At 38.9% G+C, this 26,353-nt stretch overlaps 7 protein-coding genes across 12 annotated transcripts; 2 read left to right on the top strand and 5 right to left on the bottom strand.

Annotated features, from left to right (window-relative positions):
• Positions 1-378: 378 nt before the first annotated feature.
• Positions 379-8,190, bottom strand: LOC9326640 (mediator of RNA polymerase II transcription subunit 23). 2 transcript variants are annotated; one of them, XM_021010913.1, is made up of 20 exons: positions 8,023-8,190; positions 7,906-7,949; positions 7,725-7,824; positions 6,632-7,636; positions 6,261-6,498; positions 5,760-5,977; positions 5,449-5,650; positions 5,090-5,361; positions 4,792-4,875; positions 4,589-4,671; positions 4,267-4,429; positions 3,756-4,172; positions 3,559-3,672; positions 3,352-3,477; positions 3,128-3,276; positions 2,639-2,879; positions 1,646-2,432; positions 1,346-1,527; positions 975-1,078; positions 379-893 (listed from the first exon to the last, which is right to left on the bottom strand). In XM_021010913.1, exons 1-20 carry the CDS (start codon positions 8,128-8,130, stop codon positions 686-688), a joined length of 4,845 nt encoding a protein of 1,614 aa, XP_020866572.1. In that variant the 5' UTR covers positions 8,131-8,190; the 3' UTR covers positions 379-685. The 2 variants fall into 2 exon arrangements, with proteins under 2 accessions (XP_020866572.1, XP_020866571.1); XM_021010912.1 differs by having other exon boundaries at positions 4,589-4,683; positions 8,023-8,189.
• A 142-nt stretch (positions 8,191-8,332) lies between these two features.
• LOC9326639 (dynein light chain 1, cytoplasmic) lies at positions 8,333-10,244 on the bottom strand. Its single transcript, XM_021010914.1, has 2 exons — positions 9,802-10,244; positions 8,333-8,687 (listed from the first exon to the last, which is right to left on the bottom strand). Exons 1-2 carry the CDS (start codon positions 10,030-10,032, stop codon positions 8,529-8,531), a joined length of 390 nt encoding a protein of 129 aa, XP_020866573.1. The 5' UTR covers positions 10,033-10,244; the 3' UTR covers positions 8,333-8,528.
• Positions 10,245-10,496: 252 nt separating this feature from the next.
• LOC110225237 (endoglucanase 4-like) lies at positions 10,497-11,287 on the bottom strand. Its single transcript, XM_021014449.1, has 2 exons — positions 10,913-11,287; positions 10,497-10,820 (listed from the first exon to the last, which is right to left on the bottom strand). The coding sequence occupies exons 1-2, from the start codon at positions 11,285-11,287 to the stop codon at positions 10,497-10,499; spliced, it is 699 nt and encodes a 232-aa protein (XP_020870108.1).
• Positions 11,288-11,654: 367 nt separating this feature from the next.
• On the bottom strand, positions 11,655-12,742 carry LOC110225349. The gene has a single exon (XM_021014857.1). It carries the CDS (start codon positions 12,598-12,600, stop codon positions 12,028-12,030), a length of 573 nt encoding a protein of 190 aa, XP_020870516.1. The 5' UTR covers positions 12,601-12,742; the 3' UTR covers positions 11,655-12,027.
• Positions 12,743-14,018: 1,276 nt separating this feature from the next.
• Positions 14,019-16,349, bottom strand: LOC110225348 (protein CIA1-like). 5 transcript variants are annotated; one of them, XR_002329717.1, is made up of 6 exons: positions 16,143-16,349; positions 15,495-15,841; positions 15,317-15,381; positions 15,000-15,197; positions 14,741-14,806; positions 14,019-14,526 (listed from the first exon to the last, which is right to left on the bottom strand). XR_002329717.1 is itself a non-coding variant. In XM_021014856.1 (6 exons), exons 2-6 carry the CDS (start codon positions 15,509-15,511, stop codon positions 14,481-14,483), a joined length of 225 nt encoding a protein of 74 aa, XP_020870515.1. In that variant the 5' UTR covers positions 15,512-15,841; positions 16,143-16,349; the 3' UTR covers positions 14,019-14,480. The 5 variants fall into 5 exon arrangements, 1 of the variants encoding a protein (XP_020870515.1); XR_002329719.1 differs by having other exon boundaries at positions 15,000-15,055; XR_002329720.1 differs by having other exon boundaries at positions 14,990-15,030.
• A 2,870-nt stretch (positions 16,350-19,219) lies between these two features.
• LOC110225236 lies at positions 19,220-20,625 on the top strand. The gene is made up of 3 exons (XM_021014442.1): positions 19,220-19,645; positions 19,846-20,331; positions 20,554-20,625. Exons 1-3 carry the CDS (start codon positions 19,220-19,222, stop codon positions 20,623-20,625), a joined length of 984 nt encoding a protein of 327 aa, XP_020870101.1.
• A 5,185-nt stretch (positions 20,626-25,810) lies between these two features.
• On the top strand, positions 25,811-26,294 carry LOC110225230. The gene is made up of 2 exons (XM_021014425.1): positions 25,811-26,167; positions 26,280-26,294. Exons 1-2 carry the CDS (start codon positions 25,811-25,813, stop codon positions 26,292-26,294), a joined length of 372 nt encoding a protein of 123 aa, XP_020870084.1.
• Positions 26,295-26,353: the final 59 nt, after the last annotated feature.

Below are 26,353 nucleotides of genomic sequence, written 5' to 3'. Positions count from 1 at the left end.
CTCGGGACAGGGCGTCTTGTGTCGGCTTTTGTTGCTATCTTCGTCAACATGGGACTCAGCTCAAAAACTCGTCCGGTACCATTCAATACTACTTCTTTACTCTTGGGTTTGCAATGAGATCAAGCATACTATAAACAGAAGGGAATGTGAATGAGCATTTGGTTAGTTGGTTGATTTGATTTTGTTTCTAGGTTTGATTAGACAAACAATCTATGTTAAACTATTCAGTTGGAGAAACAAAGATCTTCTTCTTCTCGTGGCAAGAAATTTTACAACCCAATTCATTCTATATTTATGTGAATCTTCTTATACTATTATATAAATTTTGTAACGAATATACTTGTATTATTTGGAGATCATATAATATTTTTCAAAATGTTACGACAATACCGGTTGATATTACGACAAAAAATATGAGATTGACGAAAAACATCATCCTGTGACTTGTCTAAATATGCTTGGTTGAATAAGCCTGCTTTATCATCTAACATAATTTTAATTCTAAATTTCATAAATAAGAGAAACATAATGTTATCATTGACATATATACAAAATATATAAACAGAACAAGTTGTAACCATGAACCAAATTTACCAGAACAAGTCTGTAGATGGAACAATCTTTTGTGCTTCTATTGCTCTACGACTTTACCTCCACCATGGACACATTATCATCTCAGTGTTTATTAAGAGGTGTTGGTCTTTGCGGTATTCTGCTGATGAGCAGCTGCATATATCGAAGAATTCGGGTTGGTTTTGAGGTGAGCGAGAAGGTGTTGTACATCCGGTCGGAGAGAATCTGCTGCTCTTCCGATTAACGCCAAGATGTCAGGCCTCGGCTTGCTGCTAGTTTGAACAGCTCCTCCTTGTCCCTCGTAGTGAATAATATGGTGTCTGCAACAACAGTTTATATGATTGTTAATCAATAAAGACAATAGTGAATCCATGTTCGGGTATGGTAGTTTAGAAGCTTACAGGAAATCGATAAGATCAGCAATCTTAGATGCTTCAACAGGGGCTGTTGTCTGTGCGTTCTTTCCGAAAACATCGACCAGCGCGGTTAAGAGAAGGGTTAGCGTCTGTTGAGGAACAAAAAATGAACACCAAAGTCAAATTACAAGCAACCTTTAGTCGAACATGGTCTGGAAATGGAAGATCGTTCCATTTCTGTTGTTCACTCGACAGACTATGTATTAACATGCCAGAAGACGGCAACTACAGAATATTCAAATTCTATCCAGCCATTGATATAACATTTAACATGAACAGAATGTTACATAGTAACTCTCACAAGGATATACTTGAAAATACTGACCACTTCATATGGGTACAAGCCATAAGAGTACCTTGTTAAAGAGCGTATGTGTGCTGGCAAGCCTCGGAAGCAGTGGCCCCATAATACGAAATACAACTCTGAGCATTGCGACAGATGTCACAGGCCGGAGGTTCTTGATGATGGCATTCGTGCCATCAAGCCATTCTTGTGGGAGATTGCTGAAGAAAGCATGAAGCAAGGCGACTATATTTCCTGGAAGAAGACACAACGATACACATGTTAAAAAAAAACCCAAACAAACATTAACTTATGGATGTAAAAACAAAACCAAAACAAACATTAACTTATGGATACAGAAGCTATAGCGTACCTATTGCGGTCGAGGTGTTGTCCTGAGCAGCCCATGTTGGATCCATCAAAGCGTATCCAACAGCCGAGTCTAGTTCACCTTGTGCTCTTTTCCCATCCTTAAGCCACCATGTTTCCCTTGTCACACGTGCTGCCTCCAAGTAAAGCTGCGTGTGAAAATCCGGAGGGAGCTGAGCCAGCAGAAGCCCACAAGCTTGAATCAACAGACACGACAGTTGCTGACATGTATAACCGCTTCTAGAGACAAAGCTCGCCGTGTTGATACCAGGAATCAGACAAGTGGACCGGCTAGCGCTCATGGAGTCCGTGCTCCCTCCTGAGGGAGACGTTGGCAGTACCGACCCTTGCCCCACCCCGTTCGCAGCGCCGTGGAACCCGTTTCCAGATTGAATCAGAGTCGATTGTATGTTGACAATTATCTGGACAAGCGAAGAGACAATCTGTGCAGCGGAGACGGGAAGCGAGAGGATCTCGATCACGGCCGTCTCAAGAACCAGTTGAGTGTAAGTTCCTGGGTCTTGGATCTGATAGAATGCTTTCTGGCCCTCAGAGGCGTTTGCTGGTCCAGGCTGAGATGTTCCTGGAGTTTTCCCATGAAGAGGTCTTGCTGAGCTGTTTAAGATATCTGCCATTGAGCCAGACCTCGAGCTGCAGTTGCTGCTGCTGCTAAGTGGAGGTATAACGTTGTTTACAAGATTAAGCAGAAGAGAGGCAAAGTAATCTAGAGGTGGGCATACAGCGGCACCGGCAGGGCTAATGTACTGCGGGAATGATTCAGAAAATGGAATCTGCAGAAATGTCAAAAGAGTTGTTACGTTCTATTTTAATCGAATGTGGAAACAGTTACGAACAAATGCATCTAGATAAAATGGTGAGAAACAAAGAGGAAATAGGCGAGTATTTCCTCTAAAAATCTTTACACTGAAATCCAGAAGCCACATCAACTTGAGGTAAATTTCAGAATCAAAGTAAGATCGGGATTTATTTCAATTACCTTGCTGAGATCAAGTACTTTGAGCATGCGCATAACAAGTTTCCCAGGAAGATGACCATAGAAATAGGCGAGTATATCACGGACAAACGTAAATCTGAGAGGATGATAAGCTAGAAAATGCGAGTGTGCAAGCAAAAGATTATCAGCTTGCTCCATCGCATTGTTCTCGATGAGCCTGTAAACCACTAGAGGGATAACTGGAAGCAAACGCGCTGCAATATCATCAAAGAACGTTGGATACCTGCGTTTAACATAATAAAAAGGGAAAACATTTCCCCAATTTTAGCAGAATGCAACACAAAATTGCCAAAACAGATAAAAAAAAAAAACACTCATCTCCTGGTCATACACAAGTTTTCATGGCAGGTTCCATCACACATTCATGGTTTGATGCCAACAAAACCAGTCAAACAATCAAAGTCATGTAATTAAGTGATTTTTTTTTCAGAAATCAGTTACATTGACGTTGAAATGGGCTAGATATATTACCTGTCCTTCCAAGAAAGATGGTTTCCAAGGGCCTTCTGGAGTTCATTGCGTTTGAACACCTGTGTGACAAGCCAGTGCTCAGGAGACCCACGGTTTTGGCAATAGTTTTTAATCCTCAGCAGAAGGTCTGGCGTTTTAAGTAGGCTCATCTGTAAATATATTGAAAACAACATTGTAAAATTTCTATGATGTTAAGCTTCTTTCACGTAAAAGCATGAACATACTGCAATTATCAAGGCGTGCGGATCATCATCACGGTCAATGAGCGCCAGAAGAAAAATGTCGAGAGGAAGCATTTCATGTGTCCAGAAGAAAAATGCAAGATTTGCGCCTGCCTTGTCTAGAACTGCCTAAAAAAATATTAGGATGCAATGTAAGAAGATGGATCAAGCAACGAAAAATGAGGTCAATCTCTTCTGGCAGACAGAAACCTCTAAAGATTGTCCTTGCTGAAGGTCTACATGAACGTGGTGAAGCAAAACATCGACCAAAGTGTATATGTTAGCAGTGACTTCTTCAGGAGAAACTTCTCTCAGAACCCGTGCCTGATAATCGTTTGGAAGAGAAAGTCATACCACTATCAACTAACAATCAGTTCACAATTATGAAGAGACTAAGCAAAGCAAACCAGATTTGTGCTGTTGATGTTTTCAGCGTGGCCTTGCATCAGCAGACAAGCACCAGCACATAGATACTGACGGTGTTGAGGAAAACTGTGACTGAGGTATGTTGAAACGTAAGCGGGTTCAGCAGATGGTGAGAGAAGCTGAGTGCACTGGTTTATCACAGTTGTTTCAGCCTGTTGCCATGCCTGAATTGATAGGCCCCTCTTGTCTACCCGTACATTCAATGTGTCACGGAGAAGGGATGGGAAATGCCGCATCGTCTTCTCTGACCATGTATGCTGACTCGTCGCGAGTATCTGTTCCAACATGGTTTGCAGATAAACCAAGTGATCAGGGTCTGCGATACCACGTGTTTTGATAGTGATAGCAAGAGTCATGATGGTTATGCGGTTTAATGTCTCAGTGAATTCAGTTGGCCCCTGGTGATAATAACATAAGAACAATTACTTACACCTGAGATCCTGGCACAAAATAAGAAGGGGACAGAGAGCGTAATTCGAAAAAAACACTTACTTTTCCCTCCCGTTTCACGGAAAAAAAGTCTCTGAGTGATAAAATGAGATTCATGCATAAGTTTTCAGCTAGTCTGAATATACGGTGGTCACCACGTTTTCCTTTCAATGCAGATATTATTTTAGTAACATCATACATTAAAGTTTTACTCTTTCCTTGGTATCTGCAAAAGGTGCATCAATAAGATCAGTAATTTTGTTTAGTCGGGTCAAACAGCCAATATGGCGAAAGCCCGAAACAATTGTCATCTAACTAAAAGAATGTCCCAGTTAAAACGTAAAGAAGGATCGACTCCAACTTGAGAAATTTTCGCTCGTTTTACCTGTAGAGCGGAAGCAACCGATAGTTCAGAATCTCAAGAACAAGCAAAGTCACTCCAGGCTTGCTTAGTAGAGAAGCATTTCGCTGGGCCAATTGCTACAGAAAGTTAGCTAATCTTATGAATCGCTTATGATCAATAGACAACAGTTATAAAACATAAGATAATGAAAGTCAAAAGGTAACAGAAGGAACCAAATAGCTTACACTGAAATGCGAACGGAACATCGAATGAGGGGAAATCAGAAGCAATCTTGTGTATGTCTCAACCATTGCAATGCTAGGAACAACCTGCACTCAGATGTTTTACTACGACACTATATTTATTTTACTCAGGATTTTAAAAATCTACTATTAACATTTTTAAACAAGAAAAACGCTAAAGTTGTTTACTAAACCGTGGAGAAAACAGGTCACTAAGTAAAACTGGCCAAAGAAGATGTTCTTCATAGATCAGTGTATTACTTAACATATATAATATCTTTGTGAGACAAAGGAAACAAACCTGGCTAACAAACAAAGCTTCTTCCATCTGAAGGGCCAATTTCAAGCACAAATTCATTGAAAAGCCAGATAGCAATGACATAGGTAACGGGGTCACTTCCTGCGTCATCATTACTCGGTCGTTTGGCTGTAATCCCGGTAACTCAGCCATGCCAGCTGAAGATAGCCAATTTATAACTGTTTCACACGCTGGTTGTGCCATGGTGTAGGAAACAACCCAAAACATGCCAATCGACCTATCATCCATATTCATATAATCCATCATCCGCTCTCCTGACAACCCCAAACAGAAACAGAATGAGAGGATGGTTTTTATAATCAGGAATTCTCTGCTAGCCCTGCCATTGAAACCTTATGTACCTTTGCTTCTCCACCACTCATCGATCTGTTTTCCCTTCAACAGCTGTTCATTGTTTAGGTATGCCCTAGTTGTTGTGCTTAGTGACCAAATCCGTAGATTCTGACAACTGCTTACGAAGTCAAGCAACACACTCTGAGGATTATTGGGATCAGAATTTCTGTCTTCCCTGTGAAATGATAAGATCTTCCTAGTAGTCTCCACCTGAGAGAAAACCCAAATAGAGCACAAATTGGGATGTCAAGTTCGACGAAAAAGAAGTACAAGTAATTGCATTGCAGCTGCAAAGATATCATTGTAATTGAGTAACGACCTTTTTAGCATCTGAGTTCAAAGCAGTCATCACAAGCTCCACGCGTATTATTTGTGCAAGCAGCCACGTCACATGATTCGTCCGAAGAATATGGTTATCAACACCGTTAAGGCGTGAAACCAACTTGTCAATGAAATCAACAAAATCAGTGCACCCACTTTTGATTAGAAAGAAGAAGATATCTGAGAAAACCAGCCACTCTTGCCAACAATTTGCATCTGCATAGAGAGGGGAAAAAGTAACAGATACCAAATCAATACCAAAGCAATCCTAGTATAATGGTATCTCAACTCTTACTTTTATCATTTCTATCTAAGCCTAACGAATCAACCATTACAGAACTTCCACACTTATTCTGAACTAGAATAAAACGTAAATAATGTAGGTTCTTTACAGATTGTGATGACTAGCAAAACCACTTGCTATTTCAAAATCATTTCCACAGATTTAAAAGGAAGTGACAGATCAAAGACATGAGAAATAGGGAAAGACAAACATTGCCTGAGTTGGTCAGCTTAAGAAGCTCAACAATCCTGTCAATGATTGCCTCACAAATCATGTCAGAAGTGAATACAGCACCAGGGATAGGCCCTGGTTGTGTAGATGGTCTATAACAAGGGGCCACAACAAGAACACGCTTCCACCAGTCCGGTGACGGCGTAGTGCGGATAGCATGTCTAATGCAACGCACTGCTCTCTCCCAATCGAGGCTTCCTTTTGGAATAAACATCGCCAGATCCTGCCAGTGTCGAAAAAGAAGAAGAGAGGATTGAAGTTCACAAATTGTCTGCCTAATGCAAAGCATATACATTACACAATAACACCTAGAGCCTAAGCTATGAAACTAATCTCCACGATTTCAAGGGAATCACCTCTCCATACAAAGGTTCCCCAAGCACACTTGGATATGTAATTGGTGAATGTCGTAAGTGTTGCACAGCCTCGGCTGAAACATTGGCAGTTACTTGGGACACTATACGATGGGTACCAAATGTTGGACAGTGAAGATGTTGGTCCAACATGAGCATGTGCATGGCCATCGCATCTCGCCTCCGGTGTATCTCCATGATAAGAGTGAACAAGGCTTCATCATCAGGTATGTTCTCTATAAACTGTAGACCACTGCGCAATAACTCATAAAACGGAATTCGAGATTCAACCTCTTTTACCAACAGCCAGATCACATCCAAACAACTTCGCAACCATTCAGCTAAAGTCTTCTCAGATCTCCACGACGTACCTGCAGAGTCCTCAGTTCCCAGATCTCTCCTGTCCCAGTTAACAAGCCAATTCAACATGTACTGGAAAATCTCGGCATGAGTAACGGGTTTGAGACTAAATTCAACGCCAATCAAGATAATCTTGCAACTGAGCTGGCGCAGACTGTTTATAGCAGCAGCTCTAATCCGTTGACTATTTCTCATAGCATTCTCTCTTACAGTCTGGCCTGCTCTTGCAATCTGCTGCCCATTCTCCAACGATTTAACCTGAGCGAAAGTAGTTAAAGAACCCGGCTCATTCCCTGAAGCTGATGGAGAACCAATACCATGAGCTGAAGGCAACAATGACGTTGGATTGGTAGAATGATAGTTCGACGAGCTAGAGACAGGATTGGCAGACACAGGAACTAAAGACTGTGAAGAAGTAGCAGAAGAAGCAGCCGTTGCCGCGGCTTGAACACCTTGGCTTAACGAAGCCTCAGCAGCAGAAACCGAAGAGAGAAGGGATGGTAAAAAAGTATCCCAATTGATATAACTAATCCTACACAATGTACGCAAAGCAAAGAGAAGAAACTCAGCACGAGGCGCATGATTGCTACATTGCACCACCAAAGATATCAAAACTGACTCAGTAATCGTCCTCAATTGCTCTGGATCCTAATAAAGAGTTCGAAAAAAAAAACAAAACTTTATCTTACAAAATCACAAAAGAGACGATAAACGATAATAAAAAACGAAACTTTACATTGAATTGGCTCTGAAGCTGCTCAAAATCCAAAATGAATTGCTCGTTTCTTGGTGGTAAGTCTCCGTTAGGAGCATGAACACGCTTCTGTGATTTGTTCCTGATGAAAACAATCAACATACTCAAAATCAAACACAGGAGGAAGAGAAACAAGAGTTATTCAGAATCAATAGAAACATACGGAGGATCTCTGAGGGACTCATCGGGCTTTTGACGGCTTCCTCTCTGTGTAAAAAGACAAGGCAAAATCAGCAGAGAAAATTGGAAGAAAAATTGGGAGATTGGAAAAGAGAATAACCCCTAAGTATAGATTGAAAAGATCGATAATTGCAGCACGAGCAGGGTGGAATTGGTATGATCGAGAAGACGAAGGCGTTGCAGCGACTGTTCGCTGAGATTGATCCATTTTTTTCCTTCACTGATTTTTTTTTTTTGGGTGTTTTCTTGATTGTAATAAACCGGAGGAGCAAAATTGGTAATAGAGGTTTTGGGTTTAAAGCTCTTTTGAGGAAGAAGAAAATGTCAACAAACACTCAACAGAAAGAAAGAACTCGAATTACACAATTTTTTTTAACACACCAAAAAAAGTTAAGATTTTGAGAAAGATGAGAAGAAAAGAAGAATATTTTGCATTGTGAAGTTGAAACAAGATCACTTCTAATTACAAAATAGGAGCAACAAAGATTTTGACTTAGGCAGATTAACACGGTGAACTCAGGAATTACATAAGAGTGTGGTGGATACAAGGCAGAGAATTCTAGAAGGGAATGATTAATTGAAGATGCTTTAATGTGATAGTTTTTCTCATTTTTGATCTAACGGCTCCACGGCGGTTTTGAAGAGAAGAACGTAAACCTTGTCGATTTGAAAGTATATGAATCCTCCAATGGAATGAGTCACGTATGAACCAAAGCTTGTCCCGACGATGCAGTGCCATGCCGGGCCGTAGGCTGAATCAAAGTCCTGAAATGAAAGAAAGATGAAAAATCGTTTAGTGAATAGAGTTTTAAATCAGCTGCAACATGCCGTTAGACAAATGGGACAGTGAGATTCACTTCAGTATAAGAAACATATGAAGGTCTATTCCGAGATAAAACAAGGCAAACAGCAGAAACTGACTCATATGCCAATCAATCATAAAAGAGGTAGCCATTATTAAGAGATTGATGAATAATGAGACAAAAAGTAAGCTGCACACAGATAAGTGAAACATTATATTGTTTTACTTACTCAACCACTTCATAAAACCAGTGTATGAATCAATCAATGCCTCTACCTATTCGAATATGAGAAATTGAGGGATTCACAAACTAAAAAGTGCTCCATTTCGCTCCATATGTGAATATTAAAAAGCTAATCATCAAAACCCTCTAAGAAGGAACAACATCCTCACATTTTAAAAGTGTTAAATGTGTTATTCATCAAACACATAAGACAAACCCGTTTTATCATAAGACAACCGAGTCCTTTATATATTTGGGCAAGGCTCAAATCCTACGGCAAACATGCTTCAGAGTTATCATTAGGTAGCAACTAACTCTAACAGCACAGATACAGAAGCTTAGCAGATGGTGCATGCTAGGTCTAAAAAGACATAGCTCCAATTTCATCTCAATAAGCAACAAGAACATCCAGTTTCAAGACATTTCACAAAGAGACTCATACTTAAGTTATCCTCGCAATACAAAAACAACCTAGTCAAGTAGACTAACCAAAGCTACAAATAGAAAAGACAACAACAATGGAACAAACTACAAAGTCAAATGCAACCAAATGAAAGCCAAAGCAAATATGGAACCATCTATGAATTTCAACAAAATGCAAGTACACAAAATGAAATCCAAATTCAAGATTCATCACATAACTACACATCTTCAAACAAAATCAAGAACGAGATCGACAATAATCCCATTCTACATAAAGCATGCGACTTTGAGACGTAGCCTTAGAACCCAAAACCAGCTCAATACTTAGATTCTGTGTCAAAATTCAAAACTCACTCCACAGTACTAAACTTCAACGACTCCATTTCAACCCAGATACAGAGAAATCAGAAGAGAAATACAAAAGATCTAACCTTTTTTAGGGTAAGAGCGAGTCTTTTGTTGTCAGCTTTCCCAGGAGTAGCATTCAAAATCTCACGCGACAAACTAAAGGCTCTGTTCTGTTGAACCAAAGGCATATCTGAAGCCCTAACTCGAACATTGAACTCATCTTTCTGATCTTGCTGTTCTTTAGCCTTCTTCTTCTGTATCAAACTGTTCAAGAACTTGCTTCTTCTCTCTAGTTCTAGCTCAACTCCTTCCATCTCTATCACATCACTCGTCTCAAGCCCTCGTTTTCGCTTTTTCCCCCTTCTAATCGGAGATAACCAAGCTTAGTGTCTGTCTCCTTGTTAGTTCGTAAGCTGTTTCAGAACGAGCACCATCTGTTTGACGAAATGTCTGAGAGAAGAAGAGGTAATTGCGTGGAGGAGACAAAATAGCGTTCTTGTTCTTGTGGTAAGCGGAAAGCAGCCGACCAAAGTCCTAAAGACAAATTCCTAATTTTGATTATTTTTGGTCATAAAAATATTAATTACTCTTGTCTCCTTCTTACTCCCATTATTACTCTTGTATTCCCTAACTCCCATATGATTAAAATTTGATGATTGTTATTAATTACTCGAGTAAATGACCTACTAATTAATTTGTTAGCAAATTGATTTTTCGGTAACAATCAAGTAAAAATATTTCACAACAAAAATAGACTTTCATGCTTCGAGTTGTGAAATCACGAATGGGCCGAGAAGTAACCAAGAAGGCCCAAAAGAGGTGCGTTGATATAAGTCGTGGGCTCAGTCAGCTGAAAGTAAGGTCTCGAATCAGGAAAATCGTCAGTGATATTAGGCCCACCAACGACGGCGCCAATTAGCAAATTAGGATTAGGATTATTGCTGAGGAAGTAACGAGAACCGTCTTTGCACCCTATACGACCAGGATGGTCCACGACTGAAGGAACCGAGCTACCACGGTGGTGAATCATCTGCGGAAACCTCGAACCATACCCAACCATGTACGACATTTTCATCGGATTATCTCCTAGTAAGTAGTCCACCTATGTTAACGTACACCACCAAAACAACATTAACACTACATTAAATAATGTCACGATGCTAACAACAGAGGAATGTTGGTTAGTTTACTTACCTGACGCTTGGCAACTTGACGGAGAAGAGCAGGAGAAGCGATGAATTCGCCACATGCCACTACCTTATTGGCGTGACTTAGGTAATTAGAGTATGTTAGTAACAAAAACGATAAAGAACCTGACGCTACGTTATCTCCAGCGTCGTAGTAGCCTCCCGTTAAATCCACGCCGGCGGAGGAACCGTCGCGTAAGGCGGAGTCACGGCGCCATTTAAGGCGTTGGTCTGGTGGAAGCTTACCGGAGCGTTGACCTTCGAAGAAAAGGATGCTCTTGCGGAGAGCGTCGCGGTAGTCGTGACCGGCGTGAGTCTCCTGTGAAATAAGGAGAAGCATCGCGAGCATAATCGCCGGAGGGATTAGGGAGTTTCCCGCCATTTTATATTTCTCACTTTGGCTCTGTTTTCGTTTGTATTGAGGAGCGTGGTGGGACATATGTTTTTATACTCGAAAGAAAAAGAAACATCGACCAATGGAAAATCGCCACGTGGAATTCATGTATTGGATTAAGTTCCATGTTGGAGTAAATACCCTTGATTGACGTGTGATTTTTATTTAGATTTTGGTAATCCCAATAATTCAGGCTTTTTAGGAGTTACGTAAAGATTATTTGATTATTTCCCTACGGCCGTCGAGTAAAATTGGTTAATTGGTTAATATGTTAACTATTAAAACCATCAATAAAGAACACATTTATCTGTCAAATAATTATGAAGCTGAAGCGACAATATAGCCACGGCAGAGATGGAGGAAAGAACAAACAGATTTCATGTCGTTTTTAAGTAAATGCTGTTTTGCATCACAAACAATGACCTTTAGAATCATCCACAGCCTAAGCGAACCGTCAAAGATTTGCTTAGAGACTTATATATAGTGACTTAGTGAGATTCCGGTGAATGTGTAAGTAAATTTGTTGAATACGAATTGAAGAGGTTAACCTAAAATCTTTAAAACCGTTATAAAAAAAAATTATAAAGACGATGACTGAAACATTCAACAAAGTAATTAATGAGTGGCCTTTTAGAATCATATTAAAACAGAAGAAGAGTATTCATTAAGAAGGGAAAAAAAAAAAAAAGAAAGCATAAAAATATTACGTAAATAAATCCTTTTGTTAATCATCGATTAGCATCAGCATCAGGTTCAGCTCCCTCCCTCGTATCCAAGGCTTTGATCTCTTTTTTAAAATGTTCTTCAGCATTTTTGAATACCGTGAGAAGCGGGTGATAGTAATCAGAATGAGCCTTCATACACTTGAACAAGGTGTCCATGGTTGGTGTATGAAGACAACTTTTATTATTCTTCTTAGCTTTTTTGCAGAAGTCATTCCAAGCCATAAAAGCTTCTTTGCAATCACCTCTTATCATGAACTTGGTAAACATCTCGTCTCTGTCCTTTGGTTTCGCATGGAGGAAGGCATCGATTTCTCTCAGCATCACTTCAGCACTAGCGTTCTCCAACGCGCGATATGGCTCAAAGTAATCAGAGCGAGCTTTCATACACTTTTCAAGCATTGAAAAGGCTTCCCTACACTCATCTTTCTGCGCATCACAACCTACACAAGCTGTATATGATTCTTCGCAACCACCTTTTTTCATGAACACATGTAATGGACCTTTCACTGCCTTCGACTTCGAAGAGACTTGGTTATTTTCAGATTTAGATTCCGGTTTGAGATCCGTGGATGACATAATACCCTTGCTATTATTCAACGTTTGGGGTTTTAGTCAGAAAGCTTCTTCTTAGGTCCCTTATTCTTTATTCACAAGGCATATATATATAATAAATAAGAGGAAATATATTGAGAAAAAAAAAGTAAAAAAAAAGTGCGGAGAGATAAGGAAGATTGACCAAAAAAAAATAGAAGATTATCTCTTTTTATATTTAAAAAATAAAAGAAGAAGATAAATAAATACTTAGTAGAAGAGAATCCCTTTTGTTTCGCTTAAAATCTAGCGAAGTTAACTAAACAGAAAATTAATTCGGACTAACCAAGCGACCAGAAAAGAGTCGTGAAGAATTTCTAAGTTTGATGATGTCAATGCTAAACATTCAGCCACCATGAAAACAAAATCGATTTCAAGAAGTTAATACGGAAAGAGAAAAAAGCACGAGATGGCATTTGGCAAAGATAACCTAAGCGACCATTTAATATGGGAGCGAAAATTAAAATACTAAACATTTAATATTTGGCAAAGTAAAACATGAGATATAAGGAAGATTTACCCCAAAAAAAGAAGAAGAAGAAGATAATCTCTATTTATATTTAAAATAAAAGAAGAAGATAAATACTAAAGATTAGAAGATAATCCCTTTTGTTTCGCTTGAAGACCTAACGAAATTGGAGACGTTAAGGAACCATTAAAATAGTTAATGACTACCTTATCCTTAACTAGTTAACTTAATACAAAAATTTAGTTGTATCTATAGATAAATTTATTGTGTGAGCTCGGATCAATGAGTTGTATCAACTATCAATACAGTTTTAGCATGAGAAGATCGTTAGCAAAAAGGATTGTGTACAATAAAAACCTTCAATGGAGGTGTTCTAAGTTTCTATCACACCGCAAAATTAGGAAAATCAAACGCATAATACATGAAAAATTAGGGAAATCAAACGCATCTCTATATCTCCAGTTTTTAAGTTTCTATCACACCAAAAAATTAGGAAAATCAAACGCATTTATCTCCAGTTTTTTAGTTTCTACTAGGTGTATTTTTCTGAATCAAACACAATTGAATCTCTAACAATTAAGAAACTAATCTTATTTAGTCTAGAGTCATAATCTATTACTTATTCTTCTTTAAAGAGAAGCAAGATGATTAGTTGCTCTATTATGGGGATTATACGAAGCTGTTTTGAGTAGCATTTTTCGTTAATATTTATGCTGGAGAGTGGAGACTATGAATAGCATTGAAAATATTTACCATTGTCTTTCATTTTCTAAGATTATATTTTCACCATTAGTTCACATTAATTAGTTAAAATGATAATTTAATAATTTATTCGATACCATAATTTTTTATATTAAATAATTCTTCAAATTATGCTTTGCCTCTTCTTTTTTTAGATTTGGTAAAATTATGGATTCTTACAGTTAAAACAAAATTCCATAAAACTAATTCTTTGTGAGCATAAATCTTAATGAACATCAAAACATCTAAACTATAATTTAAATCCAAACACGTAATGTAATACCCAAAATGAAATTCGTCTCTAATCGTCGTTGTCGTCTCTCATCTTCGTCTCTCACCAGATTCTTTAACTTTATCTCCGGAGTCACCAGAATTTCAGACCACAAATCTCCGGTTAGAGTCCGTAGATTTTCAGACCACAAAACTATTCTTCTCAGCTTAAAGTCAGCAGATTCTCAGACGCCAAAGCTATTCTTCTCAGCTCGAAGTCCCTTTGTTTCAATGTACTCCTGTCTTTTTGGGAATCGGTCAGCCTTTGAAGCCTTTGAAGTTTTGGAATTCCTTCAAGCAATCGAGCTTTGGTTCTTCGAATCTCTGCGTTCATCACCACAACTTTCGCCTTATTCGTCTCAAACGAAAAAGCCTCCTCTGTTTCTTATAACGTTCCTCCCAATCTTACAGTTACAAAACAAAAGAAAAACCTACAAAACAAAACAAAAACCAGATTCACAGAAACGAAATGAAATCGTATAAATGAAATTGAACCTGAAGAACAGGTGTAAGAAATCGTCTTCTTGGTTGCCCAAGGAATTTAGTAGGACTTTACCAATGTTTTTTTCCTTTTTGATAAAAACTTTACCAATGTTTCATTCAAATACCTCAAAATCAAAAGACACCAAAGTGAGAAGTCTATACCTTGACCAATGAACTGAATATATGGTACGATCATGAAAACCAGAGAGTGTACAAAGAAGATGGGTCCTAAAAAAATCAAACAGGTAAATGTTGTATTAGCTACAACTTGGAATATGAAATCCCTAGCGAATGAAGAATATCTGACCGTATGCATCTTATGTCAAACTTAAAGACCATACGAAAACAAAGAATAAATCTTCAAAAGATGAAAATTTATATGCTAAACTCTATGAAGTGATAATTGATTACATATCCTCACCGGGGTACATATCCTTCACCAGATTGCATCCCTGCAATATGTCCATCATATTTTCACTGTTAGATCATCATTACAAGTTCAAGCAATCTTAGTATTGTCAGACCAGGTAACAGAGATGAAATCTCCGATCAGAAACAAGTGATCATCTCGTTCCCATCATCATTAAAGGAGATAACCCAGACGGTAGAAGAATGACCACTAAGTGAAGATTAAAGGCAACATGTTATAAGCATATAAGAAGGTTTAGAAAACTATAGCATCAAAGTAGGAAAATTTTGAACGTGTGAGAATAAAGAAGAGGCAAATAGAGGATATACTTGTTAGATTCACCCAAGTTTTGGACACAATTATAATCACCATATTCATCCGTAGACCACCAAACCTGTTAACAGAAACACAAGAATTGTAGTTAAATGCTTATATTGGCAAACAATTATAAGAAAAAAAAGTGACTTATTCAATCTCACATTCTTACGGATATGACAGAACTTTTACCTTGATAGTGTTATCATAACTTCAAGAGAACAAAAGATCCATAGTAGGATGCCACTGCCCACTGGACCATCTTATGTACAGATTACTCAATGCTTTCCTTTAAATCGAACAACAGCTGAAACTTTGTAATTGTCGATATACTCCACTTGAGGAATCTTGTAGGAATCACTTGAAGACATTGTCTCGTCCAATGAAACTGACCCATCATCAGATTTGCTAGGTGATAAAGCAACTTTGTAAGGAACTACGCTTGGCTTAACACTTTGTTGCAGAGGTAAAACATTGCTCGAGAAAACATGCTGTGTTGGTGCTAACTTCAATTTCAAAGCCTTGTTCGAAAAATGTTCCTATACAAAAATCGAAACCAAAAACAATGAAATTCAATAAGCAAATTCAGAGATTGCTCATAGAAACCAAATCCAGAACAAAAACTGAAGCAAAATTTTGTAAAATCACACAACAATCAAAGAAACAATGAATCCATAACGATTCTTCAATTGAAACAATTACGTTACAAGAAAATGATACTTTGAAAGGCAGAAGAATCGAGTTCTCTGAAATATTTATCTCCACCAATTCTAACAGCTAAATTGAACATAGAATTGCAAATTAAAAGATCTGGAATAGAGAAGGAAGGATGAGAATTACGTTGGAATTGGCTTGAGAGACTGAATCACTCGTAGATTGGTCTTCTCTAGCACGGAAGCAACGGAAGAAACAACCCATGGCTCTACTCTACAAATCGAGAGCCGTCGTAGAAGAGAAAGAATCTCACTGGTTACTAAACGTTTCATGCTTTAACTCCTCAAAAGCAACTGGGAGGGAGGGGGCCGAGCGAGCCTCTTCCGATTTCGATTTCGTTTTATGACTTTCAACCTTTTTTGTATTTTTGTTTTTTTTTTTAATTGTGCCAATATTGGTTTTCTCCGGTTTGATTTTTAATCCTCAACCGGATTGTGTGACTCACGAGTTTATTAGCTCTGTACCAATCCAATTTTTTTTCCTTTTTTTTCTCTCACGCTCATTATACGACCACTATAGTACACCATATTATAGTACAAGTCTTAGCTCAAATTATTCTATCTTTTAAAACAAAAACTATGTTTAAATATTTATTAAAACTCAAATATATGTTTAAACAAAACCGAACATTCGAATATTTTATAGTTAACTACACCCAGTTATCCCAAATATTATTATTCTTATCTCAAGTAATAATAATATTGGGACATGCAAACGGATTTTTATTATAAACATAGGATATAACTATAAGAAATGAAACGTCGAACATGAATTGAAGAATTGCAACGGAAATTAACAAAAAGAATGAGAAAAATATGAATGAGAGCAATCTCAATCGAATCGTGAGGCTCTTATACCATACCAAGATTCTTCATCGTAACAAACTTGTGAAGACGAACAAGTAGAAGAAGAAAGCAGAAATTGAGATTAAAAATTGCTAATTTTCTCATTAACCAACAAATGTTTACACAGTTTAGTATTTATATGACTAAACAGTACTTATGCTAATATACACCATATTAAAATGCTAACATACACTATAATACACAATATTAAAATGCTAACATACACTATAGTATACCATATTAAAATGCTAACATACACTGTAGTAAAATATACTTGATAACGTCCGCCACTGACTAACACTAAGATATGTTTGTGAGGATTATTACGTACGAGGTTGACTTATAAGGCGAGGGATGTTACAACTTCAACAAATCCGAAGGCTGACGCATCTAATCTTTCTTGCTCAATGCGTCAAACAAATATTTTTTATTTTTATTCCCTTTTTTTTTTTAACGTAAATCCAAAATGACTAAAAACAAAGCCAAATAATCCACAGAGATTTTCTCAATATTGTAGTTATATTCTTAAGAAATGATGTTTCCTTTCATGAAAATATAAAACGCATGCATGCTTTAAATTATACTCTTTGCATGCCATGATTATGTTTTCAAACAAAAAAGTTCAGATTTTAAAGAAACAAGTTGGACAGAATACTCATATATTTAGTTATCCGTCTATAGATCAGAATTTTTAGTAAATCGGATCTGGAACCATAATCTTTTAAGACTAGAGATCAAAAGAAATTAAATTTGTGATCTTTCTTATCTTCGGTGTTCAATTTTTTTTTTTTTAATACATATATCTTTATTCATTTTCCGGCTGTCCCAAATCAGGCGAACATTTGAAATTACATTTTTGATCTGCAAAATCAAAAACAATTCTTGAATACGTAATATGACGTCTAAACTACCGAGAGTGGTTGAGTTGGTGTATGATGTCTTCGTAAAGGTCAAAGCTGGTCTGGCGTGTTTTTGGAGAGGACGACGCCGTGAACGTTTCACGGTAGAGACGAGGCGGTGTAGTTGAAGGGTGGACGGCTTGGTCCATGCATGGCGGAGCTGACCACAAGGCCGTGACCATCGGTTTTGATCTAAAGATTTGACTTAATTAACCAAGTGTTCTTGGTCTAGTGGTTGCCACTTGTAGAGGAGTTGCCCTGTTGCTTGTATCTCGACACAATCTTCCCGCAAGCGCGCAATTGTTAGATCTCCACTGGGCTACAGGGATATGGGCCCTTTGCTTTCGGCCCATTTGCATACCCGGAGAGAGAGTCTATCTGTGGGCTGCCCCTCCCCCAGGGGATTAGTCTGGGCCCCTCCATAGGTTTGGGATTCCCCAGAGTTATAAAAAAAAAAAAAGATTTGACTTAATTTGAGAGGTGGTTCGGATATGTGGTGGTGGGGGGGGGGGGGAGACGCTAGCTATGCATGAAGTTTTTACATGGGCATTGATTAAGACGAGAGACTGATACGACGTAAATATTGATGGTTATGATATACATATTATGTGTATAAACATCATTTAGGAGATATTTAGTAGGAGTTTGTGATCAATTAGGGAATAGTTTGACAGCCAAGTAATTTTTTATCGTAATTGACGTAAAGAATTATAATGATTAGTCTATATGTTATTTCTTATTAATATGTTTCCTTTATACTATCGTAGAAGAATGTTTTTAAAAAATTTGTCACCTGATCCTTAAAGGTACAAAATTGTATGAGCTAATTTTTAGCTTTTTTGATCGAAAGTTATAAATTTTGAATTAGGGAATTACTCTTAATTATATAAGGTGAAATTTAGCTTCTTTTAATACTTACCTTGAGCTTAGAACTTATACCATATCATCTGGTTTTGACCAATCCGAAGAAGCTCAAATTCAGCTTCAATTTCTGATACAAGCCGTTCCATTTCTCCACCAAAATCATTCCCTCGGTTATATACACTACTCCATATATAAGATATAAACATACAGTACAAACGGAAATTATACCTTACAATACAGTAGGATAAGTTTATCTGATATCAAATTAGGATAGTTATTTGAAACTTACGTTTTTTTTTTTTTTTGTGTGTCATAAAAGTAATTTGAAACTTACTAGTATAAGTATACATTGTTTTCATGCAAAAATATTGTATAGACTGCTGTCAAAAAAAAAAAAAAAAAAAATATTGTATAGACTATAGTAATGAAATATATTAATGGGCCATGGCGTTTTTTTAAAAGGCCCATTTTGCATGTGGGTCCCATATTTTTTTTGGTATAAAGATTCTCTTTTTTCGGTCTTCTTCTTCTTCTCTAGTCTCAACTCAACAATTCTGTTATTGTTACAGACGATATCAAATTTGCGTTCTTGATCATGAAACAAGCATACCAGAAGATAGCTTCTATTGCAGGAAAATGGAAACCCAAACAAGAAGCTATAGATAAAGGACTAGAGATGGTAAAAGAAGTTACGAAAGAGATCACCTCCGAAACTTTTCAAAACATTGGCGTGAATCCGAACAAGTCGCCGTACTCCGATATCAAGATCACGGCGGGGAAGAAAGACGAAGTAGATATCAAGATCACGGCGGGGAACAAAGACGAAGTAAATAGCACCACCGCAGAAGAAGAACCACTTCAAGAAACGATCAAGAAACCCGACCCTGTGCGTGTTCACGACGTGATCTTCAATGGAAACGAGAAGAATAAGGATCATGTCGTCGAGGCTGAGGAGGATGTTGTTGAGAGGAAACGCACCATCACCCGCGAAATCAGATATTTTACTAAACCCGACCCTGTGGTAATCAATGTTCTTCATACAGTGTATTAGTATTATTTGCCTGGCAGTATTTGGTAAATCCAATGATTGATAAATAGAGGTGGTTCTGTTGCTTCAAGTGGATGTATAATTCTGGAACTGATCAACTGGATTACACATTTATATTTGTGTATGCCTCTTGTTTAAGGGATTCGATATAATTGTTTGTGTGGCTGTTGTAGGCTAGATCATCAAGCCTTGAAGGCTCTTTGAAGTACAAGAACATTTTTGGGTATGGAGACATCATGGACGGATCTCTTGCATATGGCTGTGATCACTCTGCAGAGGTCGGCTTGGGGATGTACTTGCCAAGGTTCAGAGGGCGTCCTACTCCATTTATGTCGCGGGTTTACCTTTCTATCCAAGATTGGCTTAAGTATTCTTCTTATAAAGAGCGAGCTGTTGGTCTTTCCTTGGGGCTTATCGCTAGCAAGTATCATGAGCTGGCCTACAATATTGCATGGCGTAACCTGATAGATCCATCGCAAATGGCATCAAGATCAATAAGGAGACAGCTGGGTCATAGTTTGGTTTCTGCTCTGAAGTACACTTTCAAAGTTGACAAGAGAAACTCATCCTTGAGGCCAACACGAGAGTACTCTTTCATCTCTACTTCTCAAATTGGTGGTCTTGCGCCTGATAGTGGAACATTCCGGTTTTTGCGCCAGGTTTGCCATTCTTCATTCTTATTGCCAGCATTTACATGAACCTCCTTGGCACTTAGTTCCTCGTTTAATTAGGCTTTTGCACCATGTATAACTTCCCAAGTACATCTGGTACTCTTTACTTATTGTGACAGTAAATGAAAAGATTGCTTACCCCTTTTATAAATTCTGTGGTTCTTTTATGTTTGCAATATATCATGTTGAGCGTTTCTTGTCCTTTTTCAGATAATCGATCTCAGATATGCTGTTCCTGTTGGGTGTTATCGTGCTGCTCTAAACTTTGGTATGGCTGCGTAATGCAGCGGTAAGATAGCAAAACAAGGTTTCAAGGATCAATGGATCTTGAAACAAGGTTTTGTGCTCTGAATTCTTTGTAAAACAGAGAGAATTCGAAGACTTCAATTTTGAGGGAAACCTCTTTTCTTATTCAATAAAAATCGAGTCTCTAAAGAGACATTACATATCCTTATATAAGCCAAGTCACAACCGACCTTAGCATTATCAAAACCCTAATCGAAAAGTAAAGTAAAGTTTATCAAAGAAATGGAAATCAACTCAGAAAAGTAAAACTCAAAGAAGAAAGGAAAGAAGTAAGAAAGCTCATGTCTTGCGCTAGAAGTAATAAGGATGACGCTACATCAGGTCGCCCGAGGTGAGAAGAAAATTCGCCCTCGAATTTTCATCTTCGTCTTCAGCTTCAAATGGAACCAAATGTTTGACATTGAATACGTCGGCTGTGTGCATATGAGGAGGAAGCTTGAGACGGTATGCATTGTTATTAATCTTCTCAACAATCTCAAGAGGACCTATCTTTCTCGATTTCAGCTTGTTGTAAGTACCGGGTTTAAAACGGTCTTTGGTTAACACGGCCCACACAAGATCACCCACCTTGAACTCAACATCACGCCTAAGAACATCCGCAGCAGCTTTATATTTTGCGGTCGAAATCTCTAAATTGGAATGAACCTGCTCATGTATTGTAGCAAAATCGTCAATGAAATCACATGCTCGACCATGGAAGCGAGTCCGATCTGGATTGATTCCCAAGTCTGTAGGGCAGCGAGGGAGATACCCATAAACCACCTTAAATGGACTAAAACCCGTACTGCGGTTCACAGCTCGATTATGAGCAAATTCAGCTTGACAAAGAATCGAATCCCAAGACTTAATGTTATCTCCAACTAAACATCTCAACAAGTCTCCCAATGCTCTGTTAGTAACTTCCGTTTGTCCATCCGTTTGTGGATGATACGCAGAGCTCATGTCTAGCTTAGTGCGAAGAAGACGCCACAGAGACCTCCAAAAATGACTTAAGAAACGCGAGTCGCGGTCCGAGACGATAGATAGTGGCAACCCGTGAAGTTTATACACTTCCCGGAAAAATAACACCGCAACTTGAACTGCATCTGTAGTCTTCTTGCATAGTATAAAATTAACCATTTTAGAGAAACGATCGACGACGACAAAAATCGAATCATTACCTCTTTGAGTTCGTGGCAAGCCAAGAACGAAATCCATACTCAAATCCACCCATGGTTGTGTAGGAATCGGGAGAGGTAAATATAACCCAGAATTGGTAGATTTTCCCTTTGCTGCTTGACATGTCCCACATCGTATAATAAAGCGTTCCACATCACGTCTTAACGTTGGCCAAAAATAAGAAGAACTTACCAATTTTAATGTTCTGTCCCGTCCAATATGGCCTTCTCCATGAAGCTCTCAAATTATTTGCAGCCTCAAACTACAATCTGGAATACATAAGTGAACTCCACGAAACAAGAAACCATCGTAGATGAGATAAACCGAACCAATTCCTTGTTCTGTATCCCTCCATATCTTCCCAAAAAAAGGATCGTTGGGATAGAGATCAGGAAGTACCTCAAAACCAAGTACTGAAACGTGTAATGTTGTCAAAAGAGAGTGTCTCCGACTCAAAGCATCAGCAACTTTATTAAGCGTTCCCGCGGTATGCTTAATAACAAAAGAGAATTGTTGTAAGTATGCAAACCAAGAGGCATGTCTCGCAGACACTTTATCTTGTGATCCCATATGCTTAAGCGCGTCATGGTCGGTATACAAAACAAACTCGCGATGAAAGAGATAGTGGCGCCAATGCTTAACCGCTTGAACAACAGCATAAAGCTCTACGTCGTATGTGCTATACCGCCCACGAGATCCCGCGATCTTCTCACTAAAAAATGCAACCGGACGACTTGATTGGCTCAAAACCGTGCCAATGCCACCTTTGGATGCATCACAATGTAATTCAAATGCTACTTGAAAATTGGAAAGAACAAGCACCGGTGCTGACGTAAGCTTGGTTTTAATCTCTTGAAATGCGTTGTCAGCCGCATCCGTCCATTGAAATGAGGCAGACTTGATACAATCTGTGACAGGTGCCATGATACTACTAAAGTGTGGAACGAAACGCCTATAAAAGGAAGCCAAGCCATGGAAACTACGCACATCGGTGATATTGCGAGGAGTTGGCCAAGATTGTATAGCCGAAATCTTGGTTGGATCTACTTCTAACCCACGCGAAGAGATGATATAACCCAAAAAAAGAACTTGATCCACCCCAAAAACACACTTCTTTGTAGCCGCAAATAATTTCTCTTTGCGCAAGATACCCAACACTTCACGAAGATGACATAAATGCTCAGCCAAAGTAGAACTAAAGATGAGTATATCATCGAAATAAACGACCACACAACGCCCAATAAATGGTCTAAGCGCCTCATTCATCACACGCATGAAAGTACTCGGTGCATTCGACAAACCAAAAGGCATTACAAGCCACTCAAACAACCCTTCACGTGTTTTAAAAGCTGTCTTCCACTCGTCGCCTGGTCTAATACGAATTTGGTGATAACCGCTACGAAGATCCAACTTTGTAAAAACAGAGGCTGTCCCAATTTGATCCAAAAGATCGTCAAGACGAGGAATTGGAAACCTGTAGCGAATAGTGATCTTGTTGATTGCCCTGCTGTCCACACACATGCGCCAAGATCCATCTTTTTTTGGTATAAGTAAAGCCGGAACAGCACACGGACTTAAGCTTTCACGAATGTATCCTTTGGCTAAAAGATCTTCCACCTGTTTTCGCAGCTCATCGTGTTCCATGGGACTCATACGGTAGTGAGGTCTGTTCGGTAAGACAGAGTTGGAGGCTAAATCAATACAATGTTGAATGCCACGCAAGGGAGGCAAGCCATCTGGTAACTCTGTAGGAAACACGTCTTGAAACTCTTTTAAAAGCTCATGAAAATCTGATGGTGCTTCTGGAATTACAGACAAAATCTGAGGTTTTGCAAGTAAGAAGAAAACCACATCTGATGATTGAAATTCTTCAAGTATCTGTGATTTTGAGACTAACAAGGCAGGTTTTGTATTTTCCCTTGAAGTAGAAGTAGGTTCCACCTCTGTACTGGAGACAATTGGTCCATCAGAAGCAACCTTAGAAGGAATCAAGGTAATACGTTTACCCTCATAGGTGAAGCTATGTGTATTAGCGAAACCATCGTGAAAAGTTCGTCGATCATACTGCCACGGGCGTCCAAGTAACAAGTGACAAGCGTCCATAGGCACAACATCACAGCAAATCAAATCCTTATAGTTGATGCCCATTGAAAACGGAACTCTACAACGTCTTTTAATTCGAAGGTCTGTCTTCGAAGTTAACCAAGCGATGTTGTAAGGTGTGGGATGTGGTTCTGTAAACAAAGCCAGTTTTGTGACCGCTTCCTCTGAAATTGCGTTTGTGCAGCTACCCGAATCAATCACCATTCGACACACTTTTCCTCGAATTGTACAAGTGGATTGAAAAATGTTGGAACGAAGCCAAGATTCTTCAATGCCTTGAGGAAGGAAGAAATTTCTGCGTAGTACTAACATAGGACCCAAATCCCCAGTGACTTGTTCGTCGGAGTTATCGTTTGCATCATCATCATCACCGTAATCATCAAACACAGGTTCCTCCTTTGCTAATAGACCACGACGTTGTAAATTGGGACATGAAGACTGTCGATGCCCTGTTTCCCCACACTTAAAACACTTAAAAGTTACAGGTCGTTGCCGACCCATAGATTCATTACCTTCCACAACTTCTATTGTTTTTGTTTGCTCTAACGCTTTACTAAGCCCTGTTTCAGCTGCTGGTGAAAGACGCGCTCGTTGAGAAGTCCAAGAGCTTGTTTGACCACGTGAGTGTTGTTCGATCAAGAGGGCTCTCTGATGAGCTTCAGAAACTGAAAGAGGGTCGAATTGGAGCAGCGGACTCTGAATTTGAGACCTCAATCCGCCAATGAAACGTGAGACTCGCTGTTCCTCATTCTCTGTTAATAAATTTCGTGCCATCAAAGAAAAAAAATCTGAGGCGTATTCATCTACTGATTTGGTTCCTTGCCTTAGATTCTGCAACTTTGTGTACATTGTACGTGTGTAGTTGTAAGGCAAAAAGGCTTTCCTCATCAATTTTTTCATCTTTTCCCACGAAGTTATCTTTTCTTTCCCTGCTCTTGCTCGAGCTTCCTTTAATTGTTGCCACCAAGCTGACGCACGACCACGAAAACGTGTAGCTACAAGTGGTACACGCCTCAAATCGGGGACTTCTTTGAATTCCAACAACTCTTCTATCGTATTGATCCAATCTAAAAACTCCTCGGGCTGCAGACCACCGTTGAACTCCGGCAAATCAAGCTTGAAGCCTGACTCCCATCGACGATTCTCAACTTGTGGAGCTGCAATAATGTCACGATTGCGGTTATCGTGACGCAGATGGTGCTCACCCAGCGGCGCAAATTGATTTTCAAAAACTTCATCTTCTTCATCCTCTTCAAAGATCTGTTCTTCAAGACGTCGATTCACCCTATTTGGATTTTGTGCTTGACCCAACGCACGTACTGCAGTCTCAATAGAGGTACGCATCGTATCAGTCATCTCTTGTTGAAACTCTGCCAACGTTGCACGAAACGCCGTGTTGTGTTCATCGAGTTGCTGTTGAAGACTCTTCTTAGGAGGCATGATTAGGAACTGTTTGTCTCTGATACCAACTAATGCAGCGGTAAGATAGCAAAACAAGGTTTCAAGGATCAATGGATCTTGAAACAAGGTTTTATGCTCTGAATTCTTTGTAAAACAGAGAGAATTCGAAGACTTCAATTTTGAGGGAAACCTCTTTTCTTATTCAATAAAAATTGAGTCTCTAAAGAGACATTACATATCCTTATATAAGCCAAGTCACAACCGACCTTAGCATTATCAAAACCCTAATCGAAAAGTAAAGTAAAGTTTATCAAAGAAATGGAAATCAACTCAGAAAAGTAAAACTCAAAGAAGAAAGGAAAGAAGTAAGAAAGCTCATGTCTTGCGCTAGAAGTAATAAGGATAACGCTACATCACTGCGGGAATCACATTTCCATGGGGAAGCGGGTACAAGAGCAGAGCTTCTTGTGTACCTGAGAGGTTCTTCTTAGGTGGAAACATGTCACCTCTGTGTTCTCTGGGAGGACCATCTGCGTTATGGGGATTCAAGACTAGGGGATTGGGTCCTAACGAGCCAAGGAGGGAAGTACAAGACGATGAGATCGGTGACACATCCGAACGGGATTTTGTGGGAGGGGATGTTGCGGTCACTGCGTTTGCAGACCTCTCTTTTGATCTTCCCCTAAAATGGTTCAGAGACAGAGGAATCCATGGACATGTGTTTGCATGTGCCGGGAATATGGCAGAACTGTCAGAGAACAAGTATAGGAACTTCACTGCTCCAAAGTTGTTGGAGACGTTCAGAAGCTCAGTTGGTGCAGGAATCGTGGTACCAACTAGTCTATTTCGCATGGAGGTTAGTTAGTTCTCTTGTTTCTATTTTCTCATCAAGAAGCATAAAAAAATTGCAATCCTATATTGATTGTTTGAACCATGATCTAAAAAAATTGCAATTTTCTGATAAACAGTTGTTTGAAGCATAAAAAAATTGCAATTTTGGTAGGTCAAAGTTTGAACCATGATCTAAAAAAGGTTAGTAAAA

The sequence above is a fragment of the Arabidopsis lyrata genome (assembly GCF_000004255.2).
Source record: "Arabidopsis lyrata subsp. lyrata unplaced genomic scaffold ARALYscaffold_1, whole genome shotgun sequence".
Taxonomy (NCBI): Eukaryota; Viridiplantae; Streptophyta; class Magnoliopsida; order Brassicales; family Brassicaceae; genus Arabidopsis; species Arabidopsis lyrata.
The sequence above is the reverse complement of the archived record's forward strand: the minus strand, read 5'-3'. Positions and strand labels throughout refer to the sequence as shown.